The sequence below is a fragment of the Chenopodium quinoa genome, unplaced genomic scaffold (assembly GCF_001683475.1).
Source record: "Chenopodium quinoa cultivar QQ74 unplaced genomic scaffold, ASM168347v1, whole genome shotgun sequence".
NCBI classification, from domain to species: domain Eukaryota; kingdom Viridiplantae; phylum Streptophyta; class Magnoliopsida; order Caryophyllales; family Amaranthaceae; genus Chenopodium; species Chenopodium quinoa.
The window spans coordinates 8,091,554-8,109,520 of NW_018742205.1; the positions used below are offsets into that span (position 1 = coordinate 8,091,554).

Here is a 17,967-nt window from a genome sequence, read left to right on the forward strand (position 1 = left end):
GAGTCCTCTTCCTCATCAGATCCACACAAACTCCTTGAATCATCTGAATCACCATCAGTCTCTGGATTCACCTTCAGTCTCTGGATTCACCTTCAGTTTTCCAACATCCAAGTCATCCCTCAACTCTGACCTTTTATCTTTACCAACCCCCTCATCTATTTCACTCCCCAAACCTTTCCTAAGGTTGTTGTTCACCTTGTCCAAGATCTCCTTTGACCCTTCGATATACCATTCCTCATCCCCTTCATCATATTCTTCTTCACCAAGTTCCCAATCCTGGCCCTCATCACTCAAATCTGAACTTGAATAACCAGGCCAGATCCTTCACCTCCATCATCTTCCTCATCATCAAAACTCAAGACTTTAGCCTTAGCTGAGGCTTTCCCTTTCAACTTCACCTTTGTATTTGCAAAACTAGAAGCTCCTACTTCTGCTACCTTCTCTTTCCCTTTCTTTGTGACAAATATATCCCTAGGTGGACTTTCCTCCCTTTGTTCAGTTTCTGTCTTCTTAAACCTAGGGCTCCTCCTAACATTCACAATAGTTGAACTTCCTACTTTCATGCCCTTTTTTTTATTGTCTTTGGTGAATTGGGTTGGGCCTCCTTTAGGGGCTTACTCGGAGCTTCTGCTGTTACAAAGACTTCAACATACCCCTCTGCATTTACTGTCTCTAAAAGGCCCTTAACCTCTTCAATGTTAACTAGTTCCCTTTTCCCAGTGTTAAAGGTTTCCCCTTCTGCCTATACCAACATCTGTAATGCATAGGCACAGCCATATCACCATTAACAAAACCATGAATTGCAGCTGTTCTAATCAAATGTACATCCAACTTAGAAACCTGAACTTTCCTCTTCCAGTAACACCAACCACCACACCAACACAGCAACTGCCTGTCTTTGCTAACTCTTTTAGGGATAAAAACACCTCCTACTCTAAGTAAGATGTCAACCATACCATCATTGTCACCCATTATCTACCCACTAGTGAAAAAGATATAATACATATTAAAAGCCATGTATCAATACATGCACATTACGAATAAACAAATCCATCACAATTACCAAACATACACTACAAAGCACCAATTTCAACATTTATGCATAAACAATTGAAACTAAACAATTGAAACCCAATTCAGGTGCTCAGTAACATAAATTAATAAACAAATCACACATGTACAGTTAATAGTAGTTTAATTAACAATAAACCACCTTAATTAATCTCTAATTTCAATTAAGAACTCCACTAACCTAAGTCGCATAGTCAATTGCAGAAATTGATTTTTTAAGGGTTTCCTACTCTGTTGCCAAAATAATGATGACCCTAATTTAGCCAAATATTGCAATTTTGACATCAATGAAGCACCAGTAATAGACGAAATTGCTATCAAAAGACAAAAAATTACCTTCTTTGGTGTCAGATTTCCACCAACTTTCGCCCTTTTCTAGTTGATGAAGATGGGTGACGAAACCCTGCTGAGCCAATCTTCTCCAATGTTGACACCTCCCTCCTACACTCCACTCCTACAGCCACAAAATTTAGATTAAAATGTGAAATCAATGAAGGTTCAGAAAGAATTCAATGAAGATGGTTGGTGAGAATTCAATGAAGGAAGAAGCTTCGTGTTTTGCTGGGTGAAAATTGGAGTTAAAACCAAATTGTGGGACCCACGTCAATTTTGCCGTCACAGAAAACGTTAACTGGTGTTAACTTCCAATTGTTAAATTTTTATGTGGTGTTAAAATAAAACTTTTTTTTTTGGGGTGTTAAAAAACATTTTCAGCCTTTTGTCAGGTGTTAGAATCCAAAATATCCTTAAAAAAAAAATAAAAAATCTCCCAAACGTTTTCAATCTCCTAATAAATGACCAATTTTCATTTATGTATCTTCTTGGTTTTCCTTTATGTCCCAAACGTTTTGATTTTTTAGTGTTTTAAATACTTATTATTTTTTCTAAAATTTGAAATAAAACGGCAAAACAAAATTTTATTTATTGGCAGAGTTAGTTTTTTGCTTGATGCAATTTATTACTTAATGTTACATATGATGTATTTTTTAAATGTTAAGAATATATTGCATTACATTTACGTACGTAGTATTACATTTTAGTTTGCTAAAAAAGTGCGGTTTATATTTACAAATGTTTTTGATTTTCTTTCAAAAAAGAAGTTTTTGATTAAAAAAAAGTTGAAATACATATGTTTAGACAAAAATATTCTTCCGTGCATCGTACGGGAAAAATACTAGTTATATGTTGATATGGAGACAGGAAACAAAAGAGAATAAAAAAAATTGATAATATATATATGTATATATATATATTCTTGAAGTAAGTTTCAAACTTATTTCGAACTGAATAAATAAGGTAAGTGATGCATTGATTCATAAGAAAAGGGAGTATAAGTGAAATTTCAATACTAGCCTAGTTCATAAAAATACAATAAGAAAATTCGCTCTTCTCATTTAGAGTATATGGAAAGAATGAAACACCTATATGGAGATAATGAGTCTAAAATATTTATAGAATTTACCACAATGAGCAATTCTCACAATCCTTTTACTCCATCCAGGACATTTAACTACTCCAATACTCCTCCATCCAATTGTAACTCGGTGGTGAGGGAAGCTCCTCCTCCTAACTTCTTCAAACTCAACTCCGACAGTTTGAATTGTGGCAATTCAATAGTAAGTCATCTTTTAAAACAGTAACAAAAGCTTTAAACCTTGGTAACACAAGCTTTTATAGTTAAAGCATCAATTTTTCATGAATTGAACCTCTAGCAATTAAGAGTGACACATTAAAATATTACTCCGTATTTTTAAAGGGGAGAATTTGATGATTGGAGTGAGTTTGTGTCACATTTACAGAGAAGCATAATGGGCAATAGATTGGATGGCTAAAGTCGATCATTCAAAATATTGTTGCCCATAAATCATTGTTTATGATGCATGAAGTATTGCCTTGGTTAGAAGGTCTCATCATATCTTTTTTACTAGTATTTAATGTTACAAAAAAAAAAAAAAATACATATACTACCTCTAGTTAATGTTATGTGCAACTTTTACTAAAAGTAGTCGTTAAAAATTATGTACAACATTTCCAAATCTTTTCATTTTTAGTAAATCTTTTTTATTAAAATTACAAAAACACCCTTACTAAAAAATGTATAACCTCAATTACATTCTTAAAAACAGAATTAATTAGAAACTAATCTAACCTAATTAATCCAACTATTCCTACCAAATTTATATCATCTCCCCCAATAACTCATTGAAATCAACCAAACTAGTTCATCTTATGTTGCCAAGATTCATCTTCATAGCCTAATTCTTCACTTACCCATTATTTTTCTCTCTCCTCCTTCAACCTCATTCCAAATCTGGTACGACGAAGAACAATTAAGGCTGTTGTCGGTGGGTTGATGGGTTTTCATTGGGGGTGGGCGATTTCGTGGGTGATTCTGTGTTGGGTGGCTCTGGGTATGAGTTGGGGTGGGTTTCGTGGTTTTAGGTTTGACTTTGGGTGGTTCTGGGTTCGAGTTAGGGTGGGTTTGGTGGTTATGGGTTTGATTTAGGGTGGGTTTGGTGGTTATGGGTTTGAGTTAGGGTGGGTTTGGTGGGTGGGTGTTCGTGGAGGTGGGTGGGTGGTCATGGGTCTGGGTGTTTTCGGGTTTTGGTGGGTGGGTGTACATGAGGGTGGAGGTTCCGTTGGTGGGTCTAGATGGCTTGGTAGTTCTGGGTTTTTAGACTCTGATTTTTTTTTTTTAAAGAATTTGTAATTAATTATTTATTACCGACATAATACTTATTGTTAAGCACTATTAAATTTTTTTGCATTGGAATCCCTCCACATTTAACGGAGGTACTATATAATGTATAAAAAAACATATACAAATAATATGAAATGACCAAAGTGCCCTTGTAATAACTCACCCTCCGGCTTCGTCTGATTAGAGTGTACACAAGATAATCCAACTCCCAAGCTTAAAGTTATTCTCTTTCCTCCCATCTTCAACAACATAAGTATATTTCAATCATTTTCTTGCATAATTGACTTGTTTGGATCCAAGCATATAGTTCATCAATGCTCTGCATTTGAATTGCCGGGGTCTGAAGTTGTGACTTGTAAGTATCAGTGCAGAACTCTTAATTGGGGATTTATTAGGGTTCTTCAGCTCGATTTGGAAATTTCATCTTCAGTGGCTGATGATTGTGAAGGATGAGTTTATCGCTCACTGTGATGACCTTTAACCTCCATGACGAACAGCCTGTTGATAGTTTGAATTCATGGGAAAACAGGAAAGATTTGTGCATCAGCGTCATTACCAGTTATTCACCCACCTTCTTATGTACACAACAGGGTATATCTTTTCTCTTCGCCATTTTTTTTTCACTTCTTCTTTCCCAACATAAATTTTTTGATTCCTTTTCACTTTAATTTACTCAGGCTTGAAGTTGCAGTTGGATTATCTTCAGCAGGGATTACCTGGTATTGCATTTTGCTGTTTTCCGTGTTTTTTCTTTCTATACTAGAAACCCTTTTGTGAATGATCACGAATTTAAAAATTGTTTAGAGCTAATTGACAGGTTTCTGTCAATTAATACACATGTCTAGTTGAAAAATCAAACCAAGCCGTCTGATTTATAACTTTGATGTGGAGAAGTCTTATGGCCATGCTTCTTACGGCGCTCTTGGTTACTTTTAGTAAGGTGTGTTTCCTAAGAATACATATTCGGAACAATGTATCGCTAGGTATATAAATTGCTTTTAAGAGACGATTTGTTGATTGTTATGCTACCTTATAAGAGGAGTCTGAAATTTTGTTCTTGATATGCGGGCTTTGGAGAAATATGTAGGCATCGAATATTCGTTTTGAACAAGTATTTTTTTTTTTTTTTTTTTTTTTTAATTTTAGCTGGCATTGTGGCAAGCGTGCAAGGTTAAGTTAGTAATTGGGAATTGAGTATTTGGGTCTATCTATTGTAGCACCTTAAGAGACATAATTTGGAAGATATATGGAGGAATGTTGAAGAAGAAATCACTATGGTTTGGCCAAATGTGACATCCTTTAAAAGGTGCATTGGCAAGGAAAGTGGAGAGTTGGAGTTATGAAGTGTTTTAGAAGAAGCCGATAGAGGTCAAAGATGACTTGTACCAATCAATCAATCAAAACCTTAATCCCATAAGTGGGTCGGCTACATGAACCAAAAGTGATTATTCCGTATAGTTATCCACGAAAATCTTCCTCCTTTATCCTTTACGATCAAATACCTCAATCTCATGCAAATCCATATGTTTCATATCCTTCCTAACTCCTTCCAACCAAGTCATTGTCGGTCTCCCTCTACCTCGTTTAATTTCTCTATGATCCCACTCATCGTTTTACATGCCCGAATCAATGTAGGCGATTTTCTCTTTGTTTGTCTCGAATGCCTGGGACACCCACTTTCTTGCGAATAACTTCTCCACACAAATCAAATACTACACCGCCTTTTTCACTACAATTAGTTTCTAGAGCCAGCTTTTATGGTATTATTATGTAAGGTGCTTGAAAAATTTGATTTACCATATCAGCAATAAAATTTGGTGTAGAATAGTTTGTTAGGCCAGTAAAATTTAGTACATAGTAATTAAAGTGAAGGCAGTTTGCGCAAGGCTCTTGGTGATGTAAGCCTTTAGGTATGTGTTTAGTAGGAGGAAATGGATTAAAAAGTCTAATCAGCGATTCAACTTAGTCTCTCTAATGAGAAGTACCAAGGAGACTACAACAGTAGGTTTGTGGTTATATTTAGATCACGTTATATGACTAAGACTATCACCAATCGTCTACTACTCATATGTAGACTTTAGGATATTCGTCTAGAAGAAAGTTAAATGCTTGAGTCTCGTATAGATGAGTTCTTTCTGTTACTATGTATTTGTAGTAGCTGTCATGTTATTTACAACCCTCTTATAAGAATTTTCGTGAAACCTTGTTATATGGTGATGATGATTGGATTAGGAGGATTTTGGGGATACCCTAAGGTACCTAACTCAAAGAGATTTTATTATTATAAGTTAATTGCTGAATATAATGGTACTCATTGAAATGATGTTTTAGTTGTACGTTATGGTAAGAACTTTAACAAAAGTAAATCCTGTTATTATTGTTATGCAAAAGGGCATGTTTAGTCTGAGCCTTCGAAGTTGAAGAAGAAAGAGAAAATTGGTGGTAATTTAGATAATAAATCCTCAGAATTTGATGATGGTGATTGGTGATGCACTTTAGGGTTTACACGCTCTGGGGCTTGTGGTTTATGTGATCTCTTTATGATGACCGGTTAAGTGAGAAACCGTGTTAATTTTTATTTTGGGAGTCTATGATAGGTTTTATGTTTTCATTTTGTAATAAAGTAGCTGTAGCAATTTTAATTACACATTAGAGTGTTTGTAGTTATGCTATTTTTTATCCTGATTGGGTAATTTTATGATTTGTTTAGTACAATTGTAACTTGAAAATATGATGTAATTTTTATTATTCTTGATGTTTAGTTTGGTATTAAGATGGAGAAGTATTTGAAGAGAGTTTGGTCAATTTGGATAATGCATGCTTGGTGGTTTCACAGTATTGGCATTATACGCTCAATCAAGGTCATGTGGATGGTTCAAGTTTTGGAATTTTATGTTCAGCATTGCACTAGTTCATACGTTAGAAAATATGTCTTTTTTGATTGCCTAAAGCTAGTAAGGCATATGGTTTTTTGTTTTAGGTGGAGCGTTAAAATTTGTTAGTTATATGGTGAACATTACTTAAATATTTTTAATTTTTTTGGTTATATGGAAGTTAAAAGGTGGAGAATTGTTGAGTTATGCCATGAACATTAAAGAAATTGTATAATAATTCTAAAGAAGAAGAAAAGGAATTCGGTCTAGCTATGGATGATTGTCTATCTTAGACGGTTAGACGTGCAAAACGAGTCATTTGGGTCAAGTCAATCTTGGGTCGGGTCGGTCAAATTCGGGTTTCGGGTATGACTTCGGTCAGGTCAATTTCGGGTCGAGTTCGGGACAAACCATTTCCAGGTCAAGTATGTTCAAGTCATATACAGGTCGAGTCAAAATCGGGTCGGCTTATGTCCGATTTGTTCTATTTGTGGATTAAGCTCAAATCGATAATTTTATATTTTGTTGTTGTTATAATAAGAACTATTAATTTGATTTATGAGCTTGGCTACAGTTGGAGATGAAAAATTTGAGTCATTTTTGGCACCAGACATTTTTAGTTCAATTATAAGGTAATTTTAGTTTGGGACATTTTAGGTATCGGGTCTGTTCGGGTCGAACACTTTGAGTCAACTTTAAGTCGGGTTATTTCGGGTATCGGGCCAACTTCGGGTCGGGTCAAGGTTGGATACTGGTCGGGTAGATTTTGGGTTTCGGGTCAATTTGAATCGATTTTTTGGGTTGATTTTGGGTCACGGGCCTGGTCATTCGAGTCGGGTGATTGCCCGGTCTAAACTATGTCTAAATCTAGAGAAGAAAGGAAGCTGTAGCTTTCAGCCCAAATGTTGACTCAAACCTCTAGCAGGAACATTTTCCTGATTTTGGTTTCTGGTTTTCATCCTGCTTCTGTTCAGTTTTCATGGTTTGCTCCTGATGGTTATGAAGGTTATTCCTTAAAGAATGGTTTAGGCTGGGATTATGGTTTCCTTACGAGGTAACCATCGGGTGATCATATAAGTTGATTGACATTAAAAAGACTCCTTGAAGTACTCTTGTTAATCATTGCGTTTCATGTTTATCATCCTTATTGCTTGCTCATCCTATGTTATATTGTTGACTATTGTTTTGCACAAATCAAATACAACACACCTACACCTTTTCACTATTCACATACACCACTTTGACCTCCATTGGTGCTTTACACATAAGATTATATAAAATCATGTGGATATTTGTTAGAATCATCTCAATGTACAGTTTCAGAACATCAAATTATAATAATTTGTACTTATTGATAACTAAAGATATGATTGGTCAAAGTTCAACGTCGGCGAATGTGTTTATTTTGAAACGGAGGGAGTATTCATAACAAACCTATTTTCTATCTAGTCTTTCATTTCGCTTGGTTTTTGTTTCTACAAGAAGTAAACAGATAAATTAAAGAACAGAGAGGTAAGGGGTTTTATGTAATATCAGTTACCTGGACTTGCTTGTCCATTGAGTCAACGTTGTACGAGAAAATCATTTACATTTCAACATAAGCTGTTGGACAAAGCCGTATAAAAACTCCAAAGGTTTTCTTGAAATTATTAATGAAGTTGAGGCATCAAGTTGTCAAATGAACCAGATAGCAAGATTATAGAATTGCTTTATTGTCTACTTACGATTACTGATCACTTACCTCTTCAGTATATATGTAGTCTATATGAGCAACATAGTCCGTCAGTCTTTGTAAGATATTTGATTTACAACTGTAAAGGTCATTGGTTCCTTTCTCTTACGATCTTTGTAGACTTTGAGTATATATGTAGTCTATATGAGCAACATAGTCCATCAGTCGGGGTGGCTTAAATGGAGGGCGGCATCGGGAGTGTTATGTGACCGAAGCATCCCCTTACATACAGGACTGCCATAAAACCAGTGTTGCTCTATGGTACAGAATGTTGGGCTTCTAAGAAGGAGCACAATAAAAAGATGGATGTTACAAATGCGCATGTTAAGGTGGATGTGCATGAACACTCTAAGAGATAGAATCAGAAATGAGGTTATTCGCAAGAAAGTAGGTGTGGCATGCATTATAGACAAACTAAGGGAAAATCGCCTGCATTGGTTTAGGCATGTAAGACAGAGACCCGAGGGTGCACCGGTTCAAAGAGTGGGAACATGGAGGGGTTAAACGAGGGAGAGGGAGACCGAAAATGATTTGGTTGGAAGGAGTTAGGAAGGATGTGAAGTATATGGATTTGCATGAGGATGAAGCATTGGATCGTAAGGGATGGAGGAGGAAGATTTATGTCGATGACTACACGGAATAATCAAATTTGGTTCATGTAGCCGACCCCACTTATGGGATTAAGGCTTTGATTGATTGATTATTATTTATTCTATTAACCTTAAAGTTGAAAGTTTTTCCTTATATTTTTTTTTTTTTTTTTTGAAATTCCCAGGTTATGGGCATTTTGGCATATCTAGAAAGGGTGTTGAAGATGCTTCAGATGAGCATTGTGCTATCTTTTTTGACAAGGAAAAGGTATGCAATGTCTTGGTTTGGTTATCTTTTCATTATTATTATTTTTAAGTTCATTATATCTTCTGGGGAAAAGCCTCTGTTTTTGCAGGGTGAGAGCTTACGTATTCCCTTGCTAGACCTTGCTCTGGGTGGAGCTTTGCTTGTTGACTCTGTTTTATATATTTATTATTTTCATGTTTTGTCTTGGTTACTTTGTTTATATTTATTCATCTTTGAAGGTAGAGCTGGTAGAAGGTGGAACCTTTTGGTTATCAGAGTCACCATCTGTCCCTGGAAGTATTTCATGGGGAGCAGTAGCTCCCTGTATTGCAACTTGGGCAATATCCTTGATATTGCTTATTTTATTTTCTAGTCCTCTCAATCATTGTTTAGCAATGTTTTTCTTTGACGTGATACCCACACATTTCAGCTTAGGGGGGTTGAGCCTCCTGGTTTTTCCTTCCAGATTGTAAACACAAATATGGATGAGTTCAGTCCTCGTGCACGCCGGAGAGGTGCTTTACTCACATGGCAGCATATCGCTTCATTACCTCCAAGCTTGCCAGTAGTGTACTGTGGAGGGTTTAATACACAAAAGGAATCAACTACAGGACGTTTCCTTCTTGGGAGATCAAGGTAGAATATCAATTAAATCCCTTTGTTGTTTTGAATGAATCAGCAGAACTTCTCTCCGTTCTTCATGTATTGGCATCTTATATCAATTTATTTAAAATTTGAAGTAGTGATCATTTTGGAGAGAGCTTTTGGCATCCCCAATATATATATATATATATATATATATATATATATATATATATATATATATATATATATATATATTCTTCATATTTTTCGTAAACAAGCATTTGAGCCCTTGTCAGTCACTGCCATGTAGATGAGAGGCTTGTGAGGAAGCTTTTTTATGATTATTATTTGTGATTGTGTGTCATATGTTAGCCATTTGTTGAATTATCCTTTGCTTTACAGAATCTTTTTGGCAAATATTTTTGAAAAAATGGCCTAAATTTACTTTTTATTGCGACTTAATCTATTTAATACTTTAACATCATTGCTTGTATCTAATAAGTGCAACCGCTAACCACACAAACTTTCCAACCCACTTTGAATTGCCCGTGTTCATTATGGAGGGAAACCTTTTTGAACTGTAAATTATATTCTATGAAAATTTTATTTCTTTGGAAATCAACTTTTAAAGTTTAAACTACTAGTTTCCTTTCTAGAATGAAGGGGGTGGAGGGATGACAGAAGTAAAACATTTGGAATGGAAGGGATATTGCCTTGCACCCCTTTTTGCAAAAATGTTTTCTACTCAAGAATATTATTTCACTTTTTCACCCCTTAGAATTTTTTCTTTCTTTCTTTCTATAGAAAGAGAAATTTGATGATATTCTTGTTCTTTTGACTTCTTTTAATTGGTACTCAAAATAATAACCCCTTTACATGGTATTGGTGTCCTTCAACTTTTGACTTTAATTACTTGAGCAAACATTACAAAACATTTTTATATAGGGTTTTTTTTTTCTTTCTTTTTATAGTGCAATGCTTTTTTACCTATTTGCCGCTTCTCGTCAATGGTGGATGCACATATCATCAAAAATGGTTTTCATCTTTGCTACTTGTTAGAGATTCCATATCTTTAGCAATTAGCATTACACCCACCTACTTTTGCGCCTGCTATTACAGGCTTTCAAACCATTGGCTTCTTTCTGCTCCTGCACTACTATAAGCCCCCTTTTAAGTTGTATGTTTGAAAGTTTGGTCTGGTTGCCAGGTTTCGATTTGGCTGCTACATTATTTACTGGCTAGTGGTCGGCATTGGGGTTTGCTGCTGTTAAGAGGGGAGCAATCAGTCTGAAATTCTAAGTACTATATTTCTGCACCCTAAGAAATCAGTTTCATTTTCTCCCTCTGATCTTTCTATCTATTATTCTCTCTTTTAATAGGATCTGCATTTTTCCATAAATTTTCTGTTGAAATTAAGACCAACCCATTTTGATTCAGCTGCAAATCTACAAAACCCTTGTCTTAATATCTCTACTTTCCCTTGAAATTTCTCAATTATATCATTTTATTTTCTTGATGTTTCTTAATCCAAAATCTACCATGACAGCAGCAGCCCTTAAATCAAAATCACAGAAGAGACAGTTATCTTTATATCAAACAAATCAAATACTTCGTGAAGAATCAGATGCATATGGGGTCATATGGCCACAATGCTAGACAGGAAAAATAAATTCATTGAAACAAAAAATTTTATTTTGTTGTGGGATTCATTGATAAACGTTTTGACGGGTGATTAATTAATAAAGTCAGTTGCAGACGATTTGGTTGGTTGTGAAAACAGAGGATGGGAAAGTGACGACTAGGATACGGAATTTAGGCTAGTAATTGACCAAACTATTGTTTTATTAACTGTTTGAACGTGGTACCAATGGAGATGAAAGTATAGGGGTACTTAATAAATTATGTGTCTTTGGTAAAAGTCCAAATTATGATTATACTGTTAAGAATTCACTTTGGAAAAGATTTCCCTCTTAACTGAACAGTGAACACAACTGAAGTAAATGTGCAATGGAGAAGGTGGTATGCAAAAGCGAAAATGACATTGCATAGTTAGATGTGTCAAAAAACACAGTTACCAACTTACCATGGCATATTTTGTTTATTTGTGACATGTATTGGCTAGTGGCTAGCCGGCAAGCTTGCTGTTTTTAATACTGTTTCTGGATCTCAAGATAGGGACTCCAGATTATTGAGAGAGAATACATATTCATGATAGAATAATGGACAAAGTACATGAGTTTCGTTGTTTTGTCTACAGAGAGCACGGTGTAGTAGGTGATATGAGAGACACATGGCCAAATGCACGGGTAAGAAAAAATGGATCCTTAATCCGCACCTATCATGGATTCAGAGGTATCTTTGAAGCTCAAAGTCTGCAATTTTTTAAATTTTTTACTAGTGAAACTGGTGGAATCTGGTTTACAAACCTCTGACAAGCTTTAATGGTGTGCTAGGTGACGAACAGGGAGCTTTGGAATTTCTAAAGTTGATTTTTAGGGCTCTTTGTCTCTGTTGGGATCGACAAACTCAGGATCTTCATGTGGATTGGATTCTGTACAGAGGAAGATCCTTGATACCAGTACTATGTGAAGTAGTGAATGATAATATCGATGGGTGTTACCCATCCTCCCACTATCCAATGTTTGCTGAGTTTATGCTCCCTCGATCTGTCAGATTGAGTGAAGCTCCAGCTCAAGATGAAAGCTGAGCAAGCAGTATTATGAACTCCATCCATAGTGAAGACTCCACCTTGATAAAGGTTTCGTATTCTACTATATTTTATGATGGAAGTCAAAGATATGAATGGTTATAATATTATGTGATATGCATGATTATATTTGCTAATATATCTTGATGCGATTAACAATATTATATATTTGATGATGAAAGTCAATATGATATATCTACGTTAATATTTGATTAATATGAAATTATGTTTATTTCGGATATTATCTTTATGCATATTTGTTGGATAAATATTTCTGTTTATACGTGCAAAATTAAGATGATTATCTTATTGTTGATAAGCAAGAAAAAAAAAAAGGGATAATTGTTGTTTTGTGTTTATCTAATTTTGTGGCTAACAAAATTGCTACTTTATAGGTGCTGAAATTTTCAGCAAAAGATTATACGTGAATAACTATGTATATTTTATCATAGTATATGTTTATGATAAAGTCAATAATGATTATGATTATTTGCTTGCATATTCAGAAGATATATTAATGATTATTTCGTGCTACTTATCCTAACAATATTAGTTTTCTGCAATCGAGTACACAACCGAAGGACAAGTTATTGGAGTATGGGTCTACATTTTCCATCATGGTATTCTGATACTTCCTAGACTCCCATGATCAGGAAACCATGCTTCGAAGATTAATAGTCTTCACCTTTTATTTTTCCCCCCGTTGAGGTGAATATTACAGGGATCGTTGTCTTGAGTTATTTGATTTTTATTTTCTTTTTTCGTTCTGTTTTACTTGCAATGTTTATACTTTACACATTTGATCATTTGTGAGCATTTTAGATTTGTATTGATATAACTTTTAAAATATCAAATATTATACTATTGATGGTATAGTTTTGCTCTGTCTGGTGTAAAACTTGTTTCTTTCAGAGAAATTTGTTTCAAATGTAACAATTAAAAAAGAATATATAGAGTATTGTTCTTAAAGATAAATTCTATTCAGTTTCACAATGTTTAAAGACCTTGTCTGAAACAATGTGAACGTAATTAGTTCAAAATTGGAAGTTATGAGATTAATGTTTAAAAGTATTTTTGTAAGATCATTAAGCATCAACGGAAAGAAAATAAGTGTCAAATGGATAAGGTATGAATTTTTTTATTTTTTTTAATTTTTTTTTTTCCGAGAGAGGAACAAGTCCAAAGGGAAATAAAAACAAAGCAAAAACAGAAAAACTAATAAATAAAAAACTACCTACGGAGGGACAAAGCGTGGTAAAGCCACACCCCTATTATCCTTCTCTAAAATACGACCAAGTTCTACCGGAACATTATTAATGAAATCTAATTGAGAGCTTTGAACAACTCCGCGATTGGCCAACCAATCCGGCGCTCTATTCCCTTTGCGGTACACATGAGCCACCTTTACTTGCCATCTTGAATCATTTAAGAGCTTCTGACAATAGAGAATGTCATGAATATTTTCTCCCCTTGGGCTGATCCGTACACCATTTGTGGTCCCAAAACAAGGTCTTAGCACCATTACCAACTACAGTACGTAAGCCTTTGCCCAACCACTTAGCATTCCTCGGTTATACCACTCCACACATTCGACATACCCACCTTAAGCTCAAACATATCAACATGGCAACGACCCTTGCAATATTTTGCTCGCAACACCCTAGCCCAAAGAGCATTAGGTTCCGGAAGCACTCTCCATCCAAGCTTCGTGAGAAAAGCTGCATTTGCTTGCTTCGCCGAATGGATGCCAATACCTCCTTGATCTGTCGGTTTTTGTAGCATTTTCCAAGAGATTAAGTGCACCTTCCTTTGTTCATCACTTCCTCCCCAAATGAATTGACGAGTTTTCTTATCAATAGCTTCACAAGTAGCCCTTGGAATTTTGGCCGTTTGCATCGAATACATTTCCATTGTCGAAAGGGTGGCTGTGGCTAATGTAATACTGCCTGCCAACGAGAGATTTTTGGACTTCCATCCCGATAATTTTCTATTAATCTTTTCACACAAGTGTTGAAAGGTCTCTTTTGTCACCCGGCTTGTCAATGTGGGCATTCCTAGGTACATACCAAGATCCTCCGTAGCCTCCATTCTAAAAGCAGCACTAATGCTTTCTTGCGAAACAGTGTCAATATTTTTCGAAAAATACACCCTTGATTTCGCAAGTGAAACTTTCTGTCCCGAGGCATCACAAAATCTCCTTAGACATTCATGAATAATTTCCGCTTGATCTACACTTGCCTCTGCAAAAAGTATAATGTCATCCGCGAAGAAGAGGTTGGAAAGCATAGGACCATCTCGACTTGCTCTAATTGGCTTCCATTTCTTCTGGATTATTGACTCTTCAATTGTTTGATAAAAGCGCTCCATGCACATAACAAACAAATATGGAGAAAGCGGATCTCCTTGTCTAATTCCTCTTGGAGCCTTGAAACTTGGTGAAGGTTCTCCATTCCAAAGCAATTGTAGAGAAGCCGAAGTGATGCATTCCGTGATAATTTCAATCATAAAAATAGGGAGATTCATTTGCACCATCGTTTCTCGAATGAAAGACCAACGAAGTCTATCGTATGCCTTCTTAAAGTCAATTTTGATGGCCATAAAACCCTTTTCACCTTGCTTTCGTTTCATTGTATGAATGACCTCTTGAACTATCACAATATTGTCTGTGATTTGACGCCCCGGAACAAAGCTAGCTTGGGTGTTTGATATAAGCCGGGGAAGCACGGGTTTCAATCGATTCACAATGACTTTCGTGACAATTTTGTATGCCACATTACACAACCCAATGGGCCGAAATTGAGAAGCAAACTCAGGATTGTCGACCTTAGGAATGAGGGTAATAAAAGTTTCATTCATATTACTCGGCAGTCCCTTTCCCTCAAGGATAGGCATGATAGTCTTGTATACAGTGTTTGCTATGAGGCCCCAATTTTTTTGGTAGAAGAGGGCTTGATAACCGTCTGGTCCCGGTGCTTTCATTGCACCCATCTCCTTCACAACCGCCTCTACCTCGAACTTAGAATAAGGCCGAGTGAGAAAACTCCATTCTTGCATTGGCAGCTCGGGGAAGATATCTTGGGGGAGGTCAAAGAAATCTGGTTCACCCTCCTCCTCGAAAAGCTTTGAGAAATATGACATGACATGATTACAAATTTCAACTTTATCGTGCAACCACTGTTCATCTTCCCCTTTTAGCGCAACTACCTTATTTTTCCATCTTCTAACTATAGTGCTAAGGTAGAAAAAAGATGTATTTCGATCACCATTTTTTAGCCACTCTATTCGTGACTTTTGGTACCATAGCAGCTCTTCCCTTTCAAGAATTTCATCAAGATTTTTTCTCAATTTAGCCTCTAATTTGATAAGGCCTCGATCAGGTTTGATTGCAAGTTTTTTTTTTCACTCCACCAATGCATGCAAGATAGGATCGCTTTTGCTTGAATTTATTTCCAGAGATATCTTGATTCTAATTCTGGAGATCGGTCGAGAGTTTAGCTAGAGACGGCATTAATTCTCCTTCACCGTCCCATTTTTCTTCAATGAATTTTTTAAAATTCTCATGTGTTAGCCATGTAGCTTGAAATCGAAATGGTCGGTGGATGGCTTGCAAAGGTGCGAAGCCATTCGGGAAGATTAAAATGAGACAATGTTCCTAGTGAACTGCTGTAAGGTGTCTCATCGATGCCTGCTCGAACCTTAAAGCCCATTGCTCATTACACAAGGCTCTGTCTAACCTTGCACTTTGACGAGTTTCAAGTGATTTGCCTCTAGCCCAAGTGTGTGAAGCACCAGAGAATTCGACTTCCAGTAGGTCCATGTCCTCAACCCAATTGTTGAATAAGGATCTTCTATTAGTTTCATGACATGACTTATTTCTTTCTGAAGGGAATCTAGTGTCATTAAAATCACCAGCTATGAGCCAGGGTTTATCATGACTCATGGAAATATTCTTGAGCTCCTCCCATAGTTCCTTCTTCTTCATTGGATTCGGGCTAGCATAAATCGCAGAAAAGTACCATGGCATGGCTCCTACACGAGAAATCTCCATTGTGATGTGTTGATTGTGTTTCAAACTCGGGCTCACATTTACTCGATTCGACTTCCAGTAAACCCATATTCCGCCACTAAAACCCAAGGCATCAACCCTTGAGTGCCCATCATAACCATAACCAAGAATCGAAGCTATCATTACTGCTTGCTCACCTCCCATGTGAGTTTCCACCAACGTAAGTACATTAGGTTGATGAATTCGAACCAAATCTTTGAGAACTGTGATGAAGTTCCTACTTCCAGCACCTTGCACATTCCACACCATACAAGTAATAAGTAGAGAATCCGGATTTAAATTTGGTATACTATCTTTTCATATCAACTGGTATAGAGGAGAGAGAGGATACATATGCTAGCCTGAGCATCTTCAGCAAACGCTGCAATTCATTGGGGATCCTTGCCGTGATCACCAACTCCGGGGAGGGGGTTCGAAGTTGGTGGTAGCATTTACTCCATTTGCATCTCCATTATATGGAGTAGGGGGCACATCTCTGCTATGTATGGTTAATCCATGAGGTGGCCAACGCACAAAATTTTCTCTGGTGGGATTGTCACCTTGATAGGTGAGGGAGTTTGAGAAATGTGTGACATTGGGGAAACTTTCAATGCTAGCTTCGTGTGGCTGTTGTGTGGCTTGTGATGGCTTAAGGTTTTTTTCTAAACTTGCCTCTTGTGTGCCTTCGACAGCTGCTCCAATATTTTCCTTTCCTTGCACAATAGTAGCTGGGCTTTTGGCAATCGGATCTATGGGAATATTGGTGCTTTCCTTAAGTGGTTTAACCACCTTCTTTCCAGCTGTTTGTTTCTTTTCTTGATAGGCTTTTTTTGGGGATTTTTTTGAATTAAAATTATGTTGGCTCGAATATACATTATTCACATTCAAAGTCATTGGAATATCCTTTTCTAGGCGAAAATATTGAAAAAATGTATGAATTTCGTTGCATATATATAGTATACTAGTACGTACCCCGAGCGATGCCCCGGGTTCCTCTACAATATATATGTAACACCCCGACCCCAAACAAATTAGGGAGGGGCCTATTGTCACGAAATGTGCATCAAGGACCAATAGCTGTCCTCACAGACCAACACAAGTCCTTATGGCGCATTAGCACGCTTAATTGAGAAGTATCTTAGCATATGAGCTCCCTAAAAGGAAGATGTATCTTGTTAGTATGAGTAGTATATTAAATCCCTGTAAAGCAATCATGAGGGGTATCAATGTATCTTTATGTTTTATAAATCCTTACATTAATTGGCTACTTATAAAATAATTATAAAGAAGTAATTATTTTCTTGAAGGCATTATCACTAATGTGTAAAACTATCCACGTTTGAAAAATTTGTTGTTTAAAATGTTCTTAATCGGATGAGTAATTTAATTTTATGGTTTCATTGACATTTAACAATT

At 36.2% G+C, this 17,967-nt stretch overlaps 2 protein-coding genes across 2 annotated transcripts; one reads left to right on the top strand and one right to left on the bottom strand.

The window, feature by feature from the left end:
• The first annotated feature begins 3,608 nt into the window (after positions 1-3,608).
• On the top strand, positions 3,609-12,747 carry LOC110732035. The gene is made up of 7 exons (XM_021911951.1): positions 3,609-4,363; positions 4,450-4,491; positions 9,153-9,235; positions 9,454-9,555; positions 9,636-9,850; positions 12,057-12,151; positions 12,253-12,747. Exons 1-7 carry the CDS (start codon positions 4,222-4,224, stop codon positions 12,504-12,506), a joined length of 933 nt encoding a protein of 310 aa, XP_021767643.1. The 5' UTR covers positions 3,609-4,221; the 3' UTR covers positions 12,507-12,747.
• A 3,411-nt stretch (positions 12,748-16,158) lies between these two features.
• Positions 16,159-16,821, bottom strand: LOC110732977. The gene has a single exon (XM_021912976.1). The coding sequence runs from the start codon at positions 16,819-16,821 to the stop codon at positions 16,159-16,161; it is 663 nt and encodes a 220-aa protein (XP_021768668.1).
• Between the last annotated feature and the right edge of the window lie 1,146 nt (positions 16,822-17,967).

What these genes read in the sequence shown, in the direction of transcription:
- LOC110732035 (XM_021911951.1), top strand. Translation starts at nt 4,222, where the DNA reads ATGAGTTTATCGCTCACTGTGATGACCTTTAACCTCCATGACGAACAG. An exon ending in TCTTCAGCAGGGATTACCTG is followed by an intron (nt 4,492 to 9,152) that starts GTATTGCATTTT and finishes TGAAATTCCCAG; the next exon opens with GTTATGGGCATTTTGGCATA. An exon ending in CCTGTATTGCAACTTGGGCA is followed by an intron (nt 9,556 to 9,635) that starts ATATCCTTGATA and finishes CGTGATACCCAC; the next exon opens with ACATTTCAGCTTAGGGGGGT.
- LOC110732977 (XM_021912976.1), bottom strand. Translation starts at nt 16,821, where the DNA reads ATGGTGTGGAATGTGCAAGGTGCTGGAAGTAGGAACTTCATCACAGTT.